The 21,122-nt window shown below is 37.4% G+C and overlaps 1 protein-coding gene across 5 annotated transcripts in view; it reads right to left on the bottom strand.

The window, feature by feature from the left end:
• The window catches only part of Lrba (LPS responsive beige-like anchor protein), a 478,393-nt gene that overhangs the window by 50,303 nt on the left and 406,968 nt on the right, over positions 1 to 21,122 (bottom strand). For all 5 annotated transcript variants that reach the window (XM_075950353.1, XM_075950356.1, XM_075950355.1 and 2 more), the window contains exon 48: positions 15,399 to 15,566. In XM_075950353.1, coding sequence (XP_075806468.1) covers positions 15,399 to 15,566 — 168 coding nt within the window. The remainder of the gene's footprint in view (positions 1 to 15,398; positions 15,567 to 21,122) is intronic.

Genomic DNA, 21,122 nt, shown 5'->3' with positions numbered 1-21,122 from the left:
CAAAGTATGTTTAGTTACAGTAATAGGACAGCATAATGAGGCAAGGGCTGGTTTCTGTGTGTCCAACCTTTTAACATTTTGACAGGACCTGATCACCTACAAAGTTCACACTAAAAAACCTCACTGTCAAATAATCAAAGAAAGAAAAAAAAAACCCGTGTGTGTCCCTGTGTGTGTCTGTGTGTGTACATGTGTGTGTCTGTGTGTCTGTGTGTGTGTACATGTGTGTGTCTGTGTGTGTACATGTGTGTGTCTCTGTGTGTGTATGTGTGTGTCTGTATGTGTATGTGTATGTCTGTATGTGTATGTGTGTGTCACAGGGCATATTGTTTCAGTGCTCTGACTTTGGGCGAAAGGCCCATAATTGGTGGTTCGCATTCAAGAAAATTGAAATATAGCTTGGATTTTGAAGTGTAGTTTTGGGCTAAGTGACAAAAGACAGAGTCATCTCTTCAGAGGTTTAGAAAGCCGTCTGAAAGCTGAGGTGAGCACCTTAATCCTGCAGTTCTGTGACAGAAAGGAATGAGCGTGAAAATTACAACTTAAAAATCAATAGGTTGTAGAGACGGGTGACTTTGAGCAATGAAGTAAAAAGACAAAATTATTTTATTCCCTTTTTGTTTGAGCTCACAGTTTCAGATAATAGGAAAGCAATAAACAGAAGTAGGGCTTCTGTTGCATAGAACCAGTCTGACAGGAGAAAGATAGTAACTTTATGTTAAAATTATGAAATCTGCAGTCCAATATGCAAAAAAAAAAAAAAAAAAGCCCGCAATTGACTCTGAGATGAGAGATGGAGGTGCTGATTCGGGTGTCATTCATCCCAAAGAGAAACTGAAGTCACCTGCTTTGGTTTTGCTGTCTTGCAGGCAACAGGAAATAAACTGAGAGTCACACTGAGGAAAGCTTGAGCAAAAGAGACCTTAAAGCCCACCCCCACAGTGACACACTTCCTCCAACAAGGCCACACCTCCTACTGGTGCCAATCCCTTTGGGAGCCATTTTCTTCCACACCACCACATCATGTGTTCTACCCCTCAACTATATCCCCAGACTCCATCTCCTCTACTTCACAACAGGATCAAGGGAAAGACAGTATGTGTTGTATTGAGACAGAAGCATGGAATTTGTCTGTAGTAAAGATGTATGTGGTATTGGGTCATGGTGATTTAGCATGTGGTCTGTGGTCACAGCATTATTAGCCATTGTCATAGCTGCTTTTGCTGCCCCTGTGATAAAGGGCCTGAAACTGTGATCGAGCCACCCAATTAAATGTTTTCCTTATAAGAGTTGCCGTGGTCACGGTGTCTCTTCACAGCAATAGAAACCTTAACTAAGACAGAAGGCGGTACCAGGGACTGGGGTATTGCTTTGATAGACCTGACCATGTGTTTATTTAGAGGAATTTGGACTTTGGTACTTTGGGTTAGGAAGGGTTAGGAAAGCAGTGGGATGCTTTAAGCCTTGCTTAATGGGACATACTATAGGTGTATGGAAGACGTGGTGCTGAGGGTGATTTGATCAACTGTGGGAGGCTACGTCGTCAAGAGGTTTGGTTTTAGAGGAGAAGAATTTTAGTACGCCATAGTTCCTGGCATGTAAAAACATTCTCTCTCTCAGAGGTCAGCTGGAGCTATAGGCAGTTTTGAGTACTGAACCCTAGAAAAACATATGCTCTTAAACACTGAGCCATCTCCCAGCCCTGAGGATTATTCCTGATGAGGGCAACACAGGAGCATGGCAGAAGATGGGGAGCATTAAGTGAAGACGCATGTCTGCTACCATGGAGACCAAACGGTCTCCCTGGGCAGTGCTGAAACATCACTGATGCGGTAATTCCAGCCCCAACCCCCTTGAGGGACATGACAATACTCCTGTGTCTCACTACAGCAGTTACTGTTAAGGTACAGTGAGAATTCATGGAGGAATAGTGTGTGACCTGAAAAGGCCCCTAGGGTAAGTCTGTTTACACTTCTCTTTCTTGTTTCTATGCAGCCTTCAGGATGCAGCAACAGACAATGTAGGGGATGTGGGGACTGGAACTGAGAGCAGAAACCTTAGGACATATAGAGATATTCAGACTGCATGATGTTCAACAGCGTGAGTTGGTAAGAGGGTAGCTTAATAATATCAAATGCCTAACCTGATTTTAATTAAATCACTTTCAACTGCAGAGCTTTACTTTCCAGGATGTTTTCTTAAAATATGTAAAATTCTTATTTTGATATGGGGCAAAGAATCTCAATTTACCAGTTAGTCAACTTCAATGAAAATGACATCTTTGGCGTGAGGTTATCTCAAACAGAGTTAGCCTAGGTAAAGATAATATTCTTGTCTGTTAGAAATTTAAATTTTTACCTTTAATTTAAGACTACACTAAAAATGAAAACACTCTTCAATGTCCAAAATTTTGAGTACTAGCTGGCAGCCCTAATGTTTTTCTGAGAGGTTGAATACATCTTAACTTGCAAGATATTTAGTTTTAAAGTGGCAACTTTGATGACGTGACTTCCTAACTGAAATCCTCCTGTCCACGTTCCTGATCACTAAGTGACGGCAGACTTGAGGGCCAGACACGCAGAACGTGTAATCAGATGGGCGTGGCTCAAATCTCAGCATTCACGTATTAGCTGAGGTATGTAGGGGGTTTTCAACCTTTGGTGTCTTGATTTCCTCAACAAACCCCTAAAATAATAGTTCTGGGCACCTTATTGAGATGCTCTGGGAAGTAAGTGAGAGACTCTAAGCGCTCACACTTCCCACCATTCAGAGAAGTGCTCCTGTCTGGTTGCTCTGCGGGCAATATAACTAACCTTGCTACTACATATTTATATATATAACTAACTACATATAACTACATATTTATATATATAACTAACCTTGCTACTACATATTTATATATATAACTAACTACATATAACTACATATTTATATATATAACTAACCTTGCTACTACATATCCATCTAATGTACTAATTATTGAATGATTGTTAATTTTTTCTGTCTCAATGTTTACACCTTAAACCTTTTTAAGAATACAGACTGCCAAGTACTTCTGTGTTTCTGGGACTTGCGTAGAGCAGGTGTGCAATAAATATTTACTGAGTGAATGGCCATACACATCACCTTAACTGAGCAGAGACACAGCCGAAAGATGCACTATCACCAGTGCAGAGCAGCTCAGAAATGAGCAAAACACTTAGCTAAACATTTCTGTTAAAAGTTTGGGTTATTATATAATATTCTTGTTTATCAATTCCCAATGATTTATGTAAATAGTTTGTTTTACCTTCTGTAATAAAACCTGAACCCACCAAGCAGCATTCAGATGTTGAAATATACAATAATAAAAAGATCATGAAATACCTTGAGGTATTCCAGTGAAGTCACATATTTATATTTTATAAACAGTATCTCAAAGAGTACCTGGAGATCTTACTAATGGACCTCCAAATGGACATGTGATGAATCCAAGTTTAACAAGCTGCCCACTCATATTGTGTCTGTGCCAACTACCGCATACTGGAGTGATTTTATAGCTGTACATAAAGCCGGTGTGTGTGTGCGCGCGCGCGTGCATACACATACAGTCAGAGACAAGAAAGATGGGCAATGTTTTAGTAACAATGCATTTGGCTTTTGCTAAAGACTATCTCAGTCTCTGAACTAAGCTTTTCAATTTAACTAAGAACAAGTTAACTCAACATGATGTGGCAGCCGACAATAAATGAAGACTTTTACTTTGAGGTGGGTGTTAGGACAGAATAACTTGAATACGAGACTGCAGTTAATATATATGCCCCCTTTTGAAACACACCACTCTGACAATGCATTTTATTTCCTATATTTTTGCATATAAAAGCACCATAAAATTAGAAAAGGGCAAAAGGAACTAAATAATTTGTTTAAAAGCTGCCTTATTAGTATGCTTAAATTTTCTTACTTTACCAAAGCTAGGCCCTGCCATGTTGTCAGGTTCTAGTTTACCTTGCTATCAAGGAATGTTTCTTAGGACTCCATACGTTAGAGTCATTTTCCCCCTCAGTACAACAAAGTCAAACTACAGCCTGCGGGCATGGTCCACGGTATCCCACCTCTTTCCCTCCCCATTCCTAACTCGAACCAGGGAAGAGGTTGTGTTCTCACTGCATCTGCCTGGCTGGCTGATCCTCAGCACCCACCAGAGCCACTGCTGAATAATCAGGTTGGATATCTACATGAATATGAACCAAGTGACAAAGGACAAGAAATCTCAAACAGCCTCAACTGCAAAGGCCAAAGAAAGGATTCCCACAAAGGACCTGACCAAATAATAATAATAATAATAATGAGATGAAAATTCCCAAAGAGGAAACTGTCTACATACATGCATGGCCTTATTTGGATAGTAATTCTAACTGGTTAAAGACCAAACAGGCTGTTCGGTTAAAAGCATTTACAAACTAGCCAAACCCCTGCCTGCATAGCTTAACCTAAGGGAAGAGACACTGTTACTTCTTAGTAGTCAGTACGATCCTTTCACAGAATTAAAAGGTGAAAGGTTGGGGTGGAGCTCCGTAAAAGAGTGCTTGCCTAGCATGTGAAGGCCTGAGTCTGAGCCCCAGAACTGAAAAATAAAACAATAAAAATTTTAAAAACGATAGTTAAAGCCTAACTCAAATTAAATTCTAAGTGGCCCAAAAATATACCACTAAAACAAACAGAGTTAGAGCACCAAAGAGTATAGTCATTACAAACAAAAACAGACTTTCAAGGGGGAAATGTAATTTTTTACATGGAACTACAATAATACATAGAATAGTCTATGTGTAATACTACACATGAAAGAGGGAGATAGTAAAGAAATAAGTAAAACTGAGCATGAGTGATTCTATCTTATTAAAGAATTAAAAGGCAGCAAAATTGAACATACAGAAAAATATCTAAAAATTCTGGAGTTGGATTTTTATAAGTAGACAGGACTACTGATTTCATTTTTGTGACTATTCATAACAAAAGGATCACATGGAGGTGAAAACATTTCTTAAAAGTTTTCAAAAATGGCCTAAATTAATAATAATGGAACACTATTCAGCCATTAAAATGAGTGGGTTTCTGGAGACAGCAGCACACACCTTTAATCCCAGCGCTTAGGAGGCTCCAGGCCAGCCTGGCAACACAGTTAACTCCAGGTCAGCAGACTTACACAGTGAGATCCTACCTCACAAAATGAACGAACAAAGTGAGTGAGTTGAGTTGAGCTGCATTACCCTATGGTAAAGCCAACCTAGAATACGCTGAAAAAACTTCTAGTTGCATATAGTATACCTAAAGTATGGCCTTATGCAATTAAAAACATATACTCTTACATATGGGTAACATTCATTACCATGTGTGTATACAAATGCCTATGAGGAACATCTTAATGCTGAATCTGGAACCATACATATCAAACTAGCAATAGCCTTCCTTCAGGGGATGGGAGGATAAAAAGATTGGTAAGAGAAAGCATAAATTTACTATTTTGTTTGATATGACATACAAAGATAGCATTATTTTGAAGTAACAAAGAAGTCTGAAATGGTCTAAGAAATCTAAAGAAAGATCTACATTGTTTGAGATATTTTTATGAATTTATTCATTAATGTAACAGTCAGAAATATATTTTAACAGCCTAAGACTCTCAGTTGAGAGGGTCCGTCAAAAACTTATTTCTCTTTGATGACAAGGAAGTCATACTTTTCATAAGATTTTAGTATTATTTAAGATTAATTAAATATTAATATTTAAGAAGCATGATGCATTTTAACATAAACATCCAAACAACACTAAAAATTTATCAGGTAGCTGGAGGAGTATATATATACACATGTATATAATTCTATAAAGTTCAAAACAGCAGCAGGCTAAATAAAATGAAATTTGGTTAAACTGAGAACACAATGAGAAGACTGGATAGAGGACGGTTAGGAGGATAGAATTATTTTACCAACAGTTCTGCTCAAATGATGCTGTGGAGGGAGACACAAGTGGAGACCATGAAGAAAGATACTCATTTTCCTACTAATGCCTCAGAACTGAGCCCATGCATTGCAAGCACATCCAGTTGAGGACCAGCCCAGACTGAGTAGTCTCCAGTTCCTGTGGCTGTCCATCTACCATAGCAAAATCCCAGCTGCCAATCTGAAAGAAACCAGCGAGTCAGGGCAGATACAACCAAGAGAAACAAATGTCACTCCGTAACTCTCAGCGGCACCGTGCTCATGGATAATTTCAAGCAGTATCTCTGACGAGAACGCTCCATCTGGCTACTGGGAGCCAGGAGATAAAGCCGCCTGCTTAGGAAAGTGAGTGGAATGTTGTCAAAGAAGTAACCAAGGCCAACAGCAAGCACAGTGAGCACACGGCACCAGAGTGGCGCTAACGGCTGCATTCGGAGGATACCCAACAACTGTTATACCAACACGGAGACGTGGGGACTGAGTCAGCTCTTCATTTGACAAGAAAACCCCAGTCTATTTCCCCTTAAATATCTGTGAGCATCCATTGTGTCAAATACTAAGATTCACTGAGGAATTTAACTTCAAGCTACCTAACTTGAAACCTGAAAGATGTCCTCTGCACACAGTACTAGCAGAGGCAGAGAGGCAGGACAACAAACTTACGTATAATATACTTTACTGAATATTACAAAAATGTGTTCTTGAGTCGATGTTTCCCCTATACTGGGGATTTCATTGGTTTCTTTGTATTCTAAATAAACCTCCCCCATCTTACTAGAAATTAATAAGATTATTACAAATATATCATACTGTCAAATAATTATTTTTCAAGTTTGTGTCACCTTTTCTAATCATTCTAAAATTTTTCCTTTAGTGAGTAACAGTGAAAAGTAGGGATGGCCTGAAGGAAATGAAGCAGGACAGAAACAAGCTCAGGGTTCCTGAAACACTGACAAAGATTAGAGATCAAAACAAAACATGAAAACATGCATCCTTCGCCGTATAATGTCTACTACATAATCCAGCTACTTATTTACCACTTAGCTGACAAACTTGAGCTCACGCAAAGCTGAGCAGTAATGACAACTTTGATGCTCATTTAGTCAACCGAGGGAAATTTTGTCTATTATTGTGGTTTTGATGTACAAGGAAGTCTGGCAAAATTTCAGTGTTTTTTAACATAGATTTTCAATTAAAATTTGACTAATCCTGGCCGTTTATTTGGCTTTTCCTTGTACTGTTTCTGCCCTGCACTGTGTCAAATACGCCATCTGTGCAACACACTTCTGGCTAGTGATGCTTCAGGACCTGTTCTGCAGCATTGTCAGTTGTGGTTGCATGAAACCGCAACTTAGGGTATCCAATACTCCTAATTTACAATATTGCTGCAACCACTGTAATCCTGTCGTCCTGGCCTTAAATCTCACTGCAGTCACAACAAAGATTCCGGCCCCACCTGCTTAAGATGGGCTTACAGACCACTCCCAGAACTTATTCAACAAATGTTAACAATGCTATAAATACCAATTGTGTTTATGCTTTCTGAAAGATTCACAGCCAGTGTTCTGCAGCAGTGCTGAGCTGAGCTGAGGCTGACTCCCACCATGAGAGTGATGGAATGCTTTTCCTTGGATAAGATATCTGATTTGCTACCACTGTCATGAAACTGGGGTCATGTAAACTTAAACACGGCTGCTGCTTCTTTAGGAAAACAGAACTTCTCAGAGTGATTATGAGTTGCTAAAACAGCCCCTGGAAGGATAAGTCTGGAAGAGGCCAGAGCAACCACTGACATGAAACATGACTCGGAGTGTTCAGGCTTGACTTTCACACTACGAGACCCACTATAGATAATTCTTTAAATTGAGTAATATCTTGGCTCTCTCCTCTTCTTTATTTCGGTAGATAGAGCTGAGATTTATTTTCAAAAGAAAATCAATTTTAATTTCTGAACACATATAAAAGGACACTGTCTTTGCTTGAAAAGTAAAAGAGAAAATAGCACTTCCATAATAAATGTAGCAAGTGCGCACAGAAAACTGTAAAGTGGAAAAGCAAATAATTCTGATCACACTAACGCTGTTCCTCTGCCACAGTCCACAGTGGCCTCCACACACATGGCCAGGATCCACCTAGATCCGTCTCATTCCCTCTCATCCAATCCTAGTCCCTGACATCAGACTTATTGGAAAGGGCTATTTGAGAAGAAAAAAGAAAAGATCTGTAATCAAATAAATCATCTCCAATAGGGCAACTTCAGGCAGTGTGAGGATAGCACTGGTTAGCAGAGCCCTGATCGGGGGCAGAAGCTTTCCAGTCCATATTTTGCCCTGCTGAATTCTTTAAAATGTTTAATAGTTTATTGCTTTGAAACATACATTTCTAAATGTCTTTGTGTAAATTTTTATGTACACAAGCACATAGACATACAAACACACACATATATACATACACTTTAAACCCTCTTCCCCCCAGAGTAATGGACCTGGGATTTAGAATTCATGAAGCCTAGTCCAAAAGCGGTCTCACCTTTACATAATCACAACAAGAATAATAATTACCAGTAATGCATCTAAATTTTCCTAAAAGTAGAAAATTATTCTCTTTTTCCCTGTCAAATACCATACGAGATATAAAGAAATAAATTGCTTTAATTGTATTTTAAAATCCTGTTCAGGGATTAAATAATGAAAAAAAAACCTAAAAACTGCTATTAAAAGTGAGCTGATTTTATTTGCGTCAGGGAAAAAACATATTTTCCCCTGATATTTATGTAAAAGTAGCTTAGCATAGTACCATATCCTGGTCACAAAGAATGGGTGGAAATAGCCCAATCTGGAAAGCTACCATAGACTAGCCTGAAGTTACTATACACATTCCCATACTGCACACATCCCCAGTGAAGACTTCTAAGTAAGTGGTCTTTTTCCTTCAAAAAAAGGAATAAGAAAGATTTGTGTTCTAACAAATATACGAATTTATCTGTTTTATCATAGTCTCAATATCAGAGGTTTTAAATTATTTTTTAATCTTCAAACCCAGTAGGCAAAAAAACGCCACTGTTTTTAAATTCAAAGTTTTTGGATATTAGTATGACTATTTTCCATATTTTCTCTTTTGTCATTTGTACAGCATCTGTCCTTAACCTTTTCTTTATATACAGAAACCTCAGTTCTCATGCGAGGAGCATGCCAATTTCTGTGATTTTTAGCTTTGACATTAGACTTCCCATGTCTAATGCCTCATTCTAAGGTTACCTGCTAACATTTTATATCTAGATACCCTTTATCTCAAATAAGTATATGTAATACATTTGGAAATCCTGTCACTAGGAGGTGAGCACGGATCATATTAATTTATGTTCTTAATGATTAGACAGCTGCCCTGACATTACACACTGAGTAGACTCACCCTTTGCTTGTGATTTAAATCACCACTTGTATCACATCTTCTGAGTGTGCAATGTCCATTTCTGGAAGCCTTATTTGGTTTCACTGGACTTTGCTTTCTTTACTAGATATGCAGTTTTGACTACTACAGTTCATGTTTTCTACCAAATAAACTTATTTTTTTAATTCAGTTTTATCAAATCTTGTGTTCTATGAGAGAAACAGTATGACAGAAAAAGAGGGGAGCAAACCATGCAGGCATCTAGACACAGTCCCCCAAACTGAGAACCAACAGTTGAGCAGTGCAGAAGAGCATGGACGCTGAGAAAGAACAGTGAAGGCTTCTGCAGTTTAAGGCTGACTAGAGCAAATAACAGAAATGCTCCCGGCTTTACGTGTGGCGCTGAGGATAAAAGCCAGGGCCTCAGACCTGCCAGTCAAGGGCTGCACCACTGAGTTACAGCCTTACCCTGAACAGAAATATTTCTTACGAAGCAAAAACAAAACACATCTTTGTTTATGTAGGTTCTGCAGATGAAGTCAGGTCATCAGGTTCGGTGGCAAGCACTCTTACCCACTGAGCCATCTGAGTGGTCCTTCAGGGTTTTAAAAGTTTTCTCAACTGCTAAATGAACTGTCTCCTAAGGCATTAAGTACTAGACATTGAGTTTTCCATCTTGGGATGGAGTAAACACAAATTATATGTGAATTAATAGGTGAATTCTAGATAAGTAAAGGTATGGAATAAAGGTTTAAATAGGAAAATGATGCCTACAAATACAATTATAAATACTGCAAAAAAATGGGAAAAGATGTATAACTTTCAAAAAAGTCAAGCAATTTTGAAAAATATTCTAACCACAGTTACATTTTGTAAAATAGGAATATTCACTTTTGCTCACAATCACTCCTGGGTTCTCTCCTTTGGAAATCTTGATAAGACAGTGTTGGAAGAAAGAGAACTGACTGAGACAAACCAAATTCAGCAAAATTAGTAACAATAAAGTGACCTGCTTTCACTTACTTGCCTCTCGTCTATAAACGAACACATGCATTGAGCTGTGAAAATGGAGTAGGCTAAATATTGGACACAGAACAAGTAGTAACAAGAGAGAAGCGCACGGAGTGGCAGGTGTTCAAGTATCAGCTGAAGAGAAGAACTCACACTTTAGCTAGGGGGCAAAGCATATTTGAAAACAGATTAGCATATTTGACTGAAAAACCCTCCTTTCTGGAGTGTGGTGTATGTAAATGGAGACTTCTCTATTGATAACACAGCTGTTTTCTAAAAATTAAAAACAACATAAAAATTTAATGTGCCACAGGCTGTTCCACTGATTACTCTTCCTCTCCTTATGGTTATCATTTCTATCATTTAGAACTCTTTATATAGACAGACTAATTTTATGATCACTTACTATGATATATATATATATACCATTTCCTTTGGAATGGCAGCTTCCTACAAAAGAACTGAGCTTTGGCAAACAGCAGACAGACACATGCCTTGTGTGTATACACCTTGCCTATGTGCACAGGAAAAGGCTCAAAACCAAACTGAGTAGATACAGTGAACAAAAGGATGTCTAAGTACAGTTGCTGAAAGAGTGATCTGGTGTAAAAATAGATTGTTGAGCTTGCTGTCTTCATAGAGACCTGAAAGATAATGTTTCAAGGTAAGTCAAGTGAATATGCAAATATAGTATTGTTAGGGCAGGGAAAGCCCTCATTAAACACAATTCAGAAGACGGGTGTGGCCTGTACAACTGGCAGGGTCCTCACCAAAACTTGACTTGGAGGCTAACCCGGCATGGGGCTCACTGGTGTGTCGTCTGGCTATGGGCGTGGGAGCTGCACCGTGGGTATCTGATTTGCAGGAAACTGAGATTATGAACACAGGCAGTGTGTAAGTCCCCTCTCTAAAATCCTTCCCCATCACCCTATTTCCCTTCAGCCATTGCTGTTCTCGTCACAGCACACACAACTGAAATTGTAGTCTGTACTGTTGAGTTCATTTCTGTAAGTACAATTAGAATCTGAGATTCATGTGCGTTAGCTGCCATTTAGAACAGAGAAAAACAAGTGGAAAGAAAATAAACACCCGCCACTATGCCAGACAGTCCTGGAAAGCTCACCCTATCCTTCATATAAATACGCAAAAAGTGAACCTTGCAGCCAGCCCTCCTTGCACATACGCGCTGACTATATACGGCTTTGCACAATACGAACATGCGCCATCCGCAGCTGAGGCAGCACCATTCCCTCCCTTCAGTACTTATCTCTGTATTGTTCTTTTCCCCTTTCTTAGAGATGCACTTGCCTCCTCTTGGATTTTTCCAATGAAACATGGTCGGACATTTACTCATATAAAAAGTTTCCTTAGACAGACAGCAAATGGGCACAAAGATTTCTTTTGTAGTGACAAAAACTGTTCTTAAAGTAGGCGGTGGTTGTGCTTATATGTTATGAACTTACTAAACTTACATACTGCCAACAAGCAAATTACATCATTTTAAAATTATATCTCAATAATATTGTTGTTAAAAATTTTCCCTCAGACCTGGAGAGGTTTTATATAAATTAATTGTGTATACTTACAATGTTCAGTAACAAAAAGATATATTATTATTATTATTTCAAGAATATTATGCAACTACCAAGTCTTAGGGAATCAGAAGCCATGTTTACTTAATGAGTATAAAATCTAATATACAGGTCTAACATATGTGTATAATATAAAAATAACTATGGGAGATAAAAGAAGATAAAAAGCTATACAGTTAAGGAATTTTTGGTAAATACTTGGATTATGAAAAATGAGCAAAAGAATTCTAATCTTTTAAAAATTGTCTTTAGAAAATAATGGTCATGAAAACTAAGCATTGAAATTTTATTTGGTATGGTGGATTCATAAAAAATTAAACATGAAACTACCATAAAGCCTAGGATATACACTAAAGAAATGAAAGCGGTGACTCCTGGTTCCCACAATTCAGGAACAACCTAAAACACTTATGAATGCATGCTGGATAAACAATACACGGTGTGCATACACACTGGGAAAGTATTCAGTCCAAAGAGGGAAGGAAATTCTTATATAAGCTACAAGATGGATGAAAATTAAAGATGCCATACTAAATAAAATAAGGCAGACACAAAGGGGCACATATATTATGGTTCTTGCTCATATAATACCCAGAGCAATCAAATCCATATAAAGAGAATGCAGCATCATATACTCATCAGAGTTCAAGAAGAGGATGGTTATTGTGTTTAATACAAACAAACAGTTTCATTTTGGGATATAAAATTTTTCTGCACATGGACAGTGGGAATGGTGTACACAGTAATATGATTATTTCTTCTGCACTGGGGGTTGAGCCCAGAGCCTTGCACATGATAGTCACACGCTCTGCCTCTGAGCTACATTCCCAGTTCTGTGTGAGTGTTCTTCATATTACTGAAGTGCACACTTAAAAATGGCAACAATGGTTAAGTTTTACATACAATTATTTTACCACAATAAAACCCTTCATTTGAAGTTAAAATGTGTTTATTTTGTTAAGGTAAAAGTATGTACTTTAGCTCACAACTGTATTTAATGATCTATCTAATGTCTGAATAGCATAGGCCCAGATTAAAATATCCAATCTAACACTTCAAATGTGTCATTCTCTAATCTTAAATCCTGACATCAGTCAGAAAACATTGTGGAATATTTCTTTACACTGTGAAAATATGACACTGTAATTGGTTTAATAAGGAAGCTGATGGGCCAATAGCCAAACAGGATAAAGTTAGGCAGCAGAGCCAAATGGAGAATGATGGGAAGAAGAAGGGCGGAGTCTGGGGAGTTGCAAGCAGATGCAGAGAAGAGCAGGATGGACAAGCTGTACTGAGAGAAGTTACCAGGCCACATGGGAAAGTGTAGATAGGAAATGCGCTAGCTAGTAACAAGCCTGAGCTATGGCCAAGCATTTATAAGTAATACTAAGTCTCTGTGTTGTTTATTTGGGAACTGGAGTTGGGAAAAGAAAAGGCTGCCTACAAAACATGGCCACTACCAAAGATACACAGGGCATTCCTAGATGCTGTTTTCAACATGGCATAGCTAGTCACATGTTCCTATGTAAACATTCAGTGCCTCAGACACACTAGCCATACAAGAGGTCATGTGGGCTAAGCCATGATATTGTAATGAGACAAGTATTTACATTATTATGAGGAATTATATTAACACCCCTCTAGAACTGTAAATATATATATATATGTAGTATATATGTATATATATGTATGTATATGTGTGTGTGTGTGTGTGTGTGTGTGTGTGTGTGTGCGTGTGTGTAGTAAGCTTCTTTGGAAATTATTGGTGTGTGTGGGAGGAGGGTGTCAACACAACATGAAAATATCCAATCACGCTGTGTAAGATAAAGAGGAAATGGTCAGTTGGCTAGCTATGACAGACACAGGTTAAGAGCCATCTTTGTGACATAATTAAAGCATAAGGTTTAATGACATGGAAAGCAGAACTAGTGTCATCATCTCAGACACAGATAGATGATTTTAAAAATAAGTATCTCACTTTACATGTTTAGAGTAATTCCGTGAATTTCAAAATTCAAACTGTAGAGGATGCACACAGCAATGTAAATAACATGGTAGGTTAAGTAAAACCCAAAGATCTAAAAGTCAATTCTAGAGTATAAATGCAGATATGAGCTCATTTAGGGAAATTGATTATTACAACTGAATATGAAAAAGGAAAACAGGCTGAATGTTGAAGAATCTCTGGCACGTAACAGTCAAGTAGCACATGACAAACACTGCTAAAAAGAGAGTTTATCTACGTATGTGTGTGTGTGTGCACATGTGAGTGAGCACATGCATGTTTCATGGAGGTTAGAGGAAAACTTGTAAGAGTTGGTTCTGTTATCCAACATATGGGTTCCAGGCTTAGAGTCAAGCAGCCCTGCCCTCTGAGCATACTGGCTATTGCTAGTCTAGTCTAGAATTAAATTATGCATTGTTCAATGGTATTACTTGCAAGCTGCTTTGAATTCAGTGTCATATAGAGTCCCGTGAAGCTCTGAATCATAAAGTAAGCAGTTACTCCAAGTCAGGTGCGCTGGAGTAAAATTCACACACAGCAGAGTAGCTCAGAGGCAGAGCATGCGCCCCAGACTCTGGGAGAGTGAAAGCCTTAAGAGTTAACTGACCTAGTTCCCTGTCTCCATAGGTATTGAAATATGAAAAACAGAAATTCAACAATATGTAAAATTTAGGGCAAAAACCCCTAATATTCAGTGCTTTTGTATGTTTACGTGCTAACATTTACCTAGCATATAATCCCAGTGATAATATGCTCATTTATTTCAATAACTAGACAACATAAATAGGCAATAGAATTACAGAGGAGTGACCAAGTCATAGCGATGAAAACAGGACACCTTACACATGTAAGCTAATACATGTAGGGAGTGTATAACTAGATTAGAAACAATAAAAAAAACAAACTTTTCTTCAGAAATTTGGGTGAACACTGCATTTGGCAAAATGCTGCTTTAGTGTTTTTTTCCCCAGAAAATACTTGACAAAGATAAAGCAAGCCTCATTAATGTTTATCAGTGAATAATGACAGTAAAACCTCAGACTTCAATCCCACTATTAACTTCTACATGGATGTACACACACTCATGAACTATACTGAACATGCTTTATTGCATTTTGACGTATGCTCACAATTGTATAGTGAAAAATGACTGTTTTCCTAATATTTCAAACTATGTGAGTAGCTTCCAAATCCATAAAAATTAAAAATCTGACTGAGGCTCCCTTATCAAGTTCAAACATTTTATATTAAGTCATACTAACTGGAAAAAGAGCTCCAGACTCACGACCCCGCTGGTGATCAGCTGACACCTTGTCTTGCCTCGGTTTCTCCATTACTTAGAGGATAGGGAAATGAGATCAATATTATGAAATGGGCAGACTTGTGATAATGGGTTTCCTTCTGAGTAGGAGGACTTACCTCTCTCAACACAGGGTCTGTTATTGAATTCAGGCTGACTGCTCCTTCATAGGTTAGGTAATAGAACACGTTGAGGGCTCGCACCGCCTCTGGCCCTTGTTGTTTATAGCCAAAAATAAGATCAATCCATTGGTGAAGCTGGCAGGAAACAAATTCACTCTCCAGGGCCTGAAAAACAGAATAGACCATATCACTATGCTGGATCCTATTTTTAAAACAGAGATATTTAGAATAACAGTAAAGCGTAACACTAAACTTACTTCAACAACAATAACATCAACAACAAAAAAGGCAAAACAAAAAAACCTAAGTTTGGTGGCATGCACTTATAATCCTGCTTGGGAAGTTGATGCAAGGACGGTTTTAGGCCAGTCTGAGTAACATAATGAGACCTCATCTTAAAAATAAACAAACAAATAGACTAAAGCAATGCAAAGGAGATGGTTCAGTCAGTGGAGTGGTTACCTGAGCACAATTCCTAGTGACACACACCTGTAATACCAGAGATGGGGGCAGAGACAGGAGCATTTCAAGAGTGTGCTTGGCAAGCCAGCTTAGCTAGACTGAATATGAAATCTCCAGATTCAGTGAGAGAGCCTATCTTAAAAGCTAAGGTGGGGAGTGATTAAAGAAGACATGCGATATTGCTCTCTGGCCTACACCACACACACACACACACACACACACACACACACACACACACTTCACAGATGGAAAGGAAGGAGAAAAGGGGAAGTAGAAAGGGCAGGGAAAGGGAAAAGGAAGTGAGAAGGACTGGATAGAGCAGACACTGTGACTTAGACACAGTTCAGTGCAGACTGTGTGCTTTGTCCTTCTGAGGCCTGGTATTCAATTCTCATTACTGTAAAAAAAAAAAAACAATAATAGCAAAACCCCTGACATCCTGTTTTTTATCTGTTCTGCTGTATATGTGAGAAACTTCCTGGCCCTCATCATCCTGAGCTGGAGTAATCACTTCGGCATTCTCCCACTGCACGCACTATAAGGACTGGGGCTGGGCTTATCTTGGTCGTACTTGTAAATCAGGCTTGACAAGCCTGCAATTCATGCTTCAAAGAAAGGAGGTCATAGAGTAAAGGACAACTTCGGGAAACAAATGTAAAAATATTAAACATTTTCTATTAACTTGGAATATTAACATTTTTCTCAAATCAAAACATGTCGTCTCCTGAAACTGCAACCAAATTATTTAGTATTTTTATTGTGTTTATAATAGCAAATTAGATTTTGTGGGGACTTATAACTGCTGGATTTTTATTCTATGTATCAGTACTAAACCAAACACTTTATGCTATTAACTGTGCTGAATAAATAATTAATGAACATGATCAAACATTCACTTGAAACGCTGGGCAAAAGATTCACTTCCTATTCATCATCATATTCCCATTTTCTATTACTTTGTGCCAAATACAGTTGATATCTATAAATGTTTGCTGAACTGAGGAAACCTAGGAATACCAAGGCCAGAGACTTTTTAGGATGCTATTCCTATTTATACTGTGTAAGACTATTCAAAATTATTCCAGCATCAAAGTTAAATACTTAGTAGTTTAGGTTTTCCAACAAATAATACTATTCAAAGTTAACAAAGCTGTCAAAGTTAACTCTGAAGTATAATTGAAAATATTCCAAATTCTATCTGGCAAAAATTCTCAATGAAATTAGTTTTAGCATTTAAACTGTATGATTGTGATGTACTTGTGTTATTAGTATAAGATAGCTGTAAGTTTCAAGGTGCAGTTGGCTACACCTGCTTTCTCTTTAGTGCTGGAGGCTAGGGTCCTGTGCATGCTCCATCACTGATGGACTAACTAAAGCAAACACCAATGAAGTATAAACCACCTTTGCACAAGTGATAGACACATAGTTCATTACTACACGTGTCTTATTAAAACTGTGCCTGTGAATAAGGAAGGTGTCTATAGCTAAATACAATGTTTTCTTAAAAACCATTTAACCTGGGTTTGCAATACTAACAAATATAAAATGTTATTCTCTAAATAAATCTCTATGAACCGACTATGCAAGTCTCACATTCTAATGCATGCATGAAATGAAAGGAGCCTAAAGCTATCTCCTGTGGAAGATACTGTTTCAGACACTTTAATCCAATCCATCGTATTTACTACTTCCACAGAGACACGGTAACGAACAACTTCGCACTACACTTGACGTAATAAGAGAGTTTCTGATAATCAAACAAATCCCTACTTTAATTACATAAATTTAAAATGAGTCTAAAAATTTAAATTACCAGTGTAAGTTGCATTAACTTTGGCCCTGGGAGGGATGGGAGGGCGCATGCTTAGAGTGGCACATAAAAACAGCAATCGTCCTAATTTGTGTGCAGTGCATCCACACAAAAACCCTAAATATGTTCAAATTAGAGCGAGCTGCTTGATTGTCACTGCAGCCTCATGTCACATTAATGCATGACAAACATTAAACCATACACTTAAATGGCAATTTATATCATTTAAATGTTTACTGCCAGACTAGCTCATCACTCATTTAAATGTGACTTTCTGACAGCTAATTTCAGTTAATTTTCTCCAATTCACTTAATTAGAACTTTCAATCAGGAAGGACTTCCATGTATCTTCAAGAGTGCATCCTTTTTGGTTGTTCAAAACTGTAAGGTAATGAGCTGATGAGAAGCCCTGCTGCAGGATTAAAGTGGAGGATGTGCGGGTCTGTGAGCCAGCATCACTACACAAAGCAGGCTCCCAGCACGTATTGTGGGGAAGAACATACTTATTTATGTAAATAATACTCTCGCCAGTAGTTTAAATAAAACACGTTTAGTTCATATAGACCCACTATTGAAACAATAAAAAAACCTGCATCCAAGCTAATTAAAAATTAATGATTTCAAAATTGTTTAATAAGATAAAACAGCCAGGAGTCTCTTGAGTGTCCATGGCATTGTGATTTGAGACTATAAAATTCTACAAGGCTCAGAATATGAAGAAGTGCAAATGAATTTTCTCAATATTAAAGCTCTACAAATAGTGCAATTTTGTTTTATGTGTCATCAGACAAAGAGCTGCGAGTTTCCTAATGGTTGATTACTTCTTTATGCACATTTGAAATAGTGAAGTTGGTTTGATTTAAATGCTTTAGGCTTTATATCTTGATACTGCTTCAGAATTTTAAACAAAAAACACTGAAGAAACAATACTGTGTGCCCCATCATGCTGCGGACACAAGGCAGAGTCATCACCTGTGAAGGTTCAGCCTGCCTTCACACTGCCGCAGGTCAGTCCTGAAGGGGTCAACCAGCAATTCACAGAATTATTGGCAAAATTTATTCAAGGAGGTGATAAACACATTAGTGAATAAGCACATACTTTAAAAAAAAACCCTAAAAATTGTATTAGTTTTTTAATTGTTTTTTTAAGTACCACAGGAAAACTTTAAAATGGAATCCAGAAGAATGGTGACAGATCTGAGAGGTTTCTAAGAAGTTTGGAATCATCCCAGTACAAGTCAGCACAAGGCTTTAACCTCCTTTTGACAGCATTGAAGGACAGTTGCCTCACCTAGAGTGTGCACAGATAAACAAGTGTACAGAGTACACATTTGAAGGAAAAAGAGAGGATCAGCAGAAGGTCAATAAAGACAAAGAAAATAATTCAAAGAGGAATAGTTTGGATATGTATCTTATAACTTTGAGATTCAAAAGCATAAAGGACAAACTCCCTATTAAAATTCTTCAAAATCTTTCGTATACAGTCTTAAAAACTACATTATATAAAATTTATGTGGACCCACATTTTCAGAGAGTGTGAGTGTATTTGTGTACGCATGTGCACGCATGCATGCGCATTCACGCATTCACACACACGCGCACGCACGCACGCACGCACGCACCATGTATACCATGTCAGTGGAATGCTAAGCATTTGGAATTTTTCAAAGCCTTTAAGACAGTCTTCATTAAGGCTGGAGTTAAAGAAGGTTTTCAGCTAGGGGAAAGTAACATTTTTTTCATGCTACTTTCAACCCAGCAAAATCAATTGTAAGCCCTCCCCTAGCAGGCTGAATACATCATTTATATCCAATGTGTACTCTGAATAACATTTGTAAAAAAGAAAATCCAAGAAAATATCCAACAAGCTATAGTAATATTCAACTCATCTTGAGTTATAAAATAAAGCGGTGACTAGCGTCCAATTGCTAAGAATCACATAAGATTATGCAAAGACTACCACATGAAACTTTGCACAAACTGTCACTCCATCCAGGGGGACTCATATTAGTCTTGACAAACTGTCTGGGGGTTGATATCTGTTTTCTTAATGGGATCTATTAGGCAGAGACAAAAAAAAATTGCAAGATGCTAAAAAGTACAGAACATAGATGCCAAATATAAATACTTATTAGGAACTTTCACTTGCTTGGCTCTTTTACAAAATCTCAGTAAATTAAAATTTTAATATATCATAAAATGACAATAAATTGTTCATAAATGATTGTGTCAGAAATAATTATAGTAAATATGAATATGTGTCCAACAATAAATCTTACAGAAAGAACATAATCCGTTTCCCTGAAACCAACTCATTAAGGAAATGAATTATTTATTGATATAAAATGTTAAATAAAATTATTCTACTTTAGTAGAGTGAGGTCAAATAATTTGCTAACATATAGAAAGTTTACTTTTTCCAAGATATTAAGCTATTTGAAAATAATAATAATGATATTTAGCACTAATTCTATTAATTAATAAAGGCTTTAGAAATACTATAGCACTCTCCTATAAAATTCAAGTTTTATTAACATGAAAATAAGGTAAAATAAAAGAAAGTCAATTTTAATTAACAAAAGAAATCCTAGACACTTGATAATGACAAAGGAGCTGTGGCTGACAGTTGCCTCTGGTTTCCATGCTTGTAAATCCCTAATCTGTGTTAATATCAATATGATCAATATGATATTCCTACTCAGTGCTATCATAGATGTAACTTTATAAACATCAAATAAAATGATCAAATATCATCTACAAATAGAAATGAATATACTAGTAAGTTCGATTCCCAGAACCAGGATGTCAACAACTAACATAATAAAGAGAAAAAAGAAAAAGGCCAAGTCCCGTGAGTCCCAGGCTTGCATTTCCACACACCTACGCCACTGCTTCCCTCCCCAGCTATCTAAGAGGCCTGATTCAGAACCATGGTACAAAATATCACACTTACAACTTTCAAATAAAAAGATAAAACTCACTGATTGTACTCACTTGTTATATACTTCAGTATAAGATGCATGTGACACATTTTAATGAAAAAGTAAAACATAATTTCTTAAAATTTTACTTAAACTTATAGTTAAGAGGTCCAATGTAAGTGAGTCTATGTAGTGATATGTTTCAAAGAAGGTGATGCATCAAATTATAAGCTTGGATTTCTAAACTTTTTTCATTTGAAGTAGATGTAAAAAGCCTTCTGCCTCTAGACACACACACACAAGGAACAGGCCTGTTATGTTTGCATGTGCTGGATTTCAAACACTAGGGGTAATGTTTCCTTAACATTGATATACAACCTTTGTAATTTACATTGAAGAAAGCTGGTTTTTTCAGCCTAATTAGAACTGTTTCGAATTTTCCTGCTAAATATATGATATAAAGTCCTTTCAACTTTTTTATTCTAAAGTTTCTTTCCATGTCAGCTTTGTTCCAATCAAAATATGCTT

The sequence above is a fragment of the Microtus pennsylvanicus genome, chromosome 16 (assembly GCF_037038515.1).
Source record: "Microtus pennsylvanicus isolate mMicPen1 chromosome 16, mMicPen1.hap1, whole genome shotgun sequence".
NCBI lineage: Eukaryota > Metazoa > Chordata > Mammalia > Rodentia > Cricetidae > Microtus > Microtus pennsylvanicus.
The sequence above is the reverse complement of the archived record's forward strand: the minus strand, read 5'-3'. Positions and strand labels throughout refer to the sequence as shown.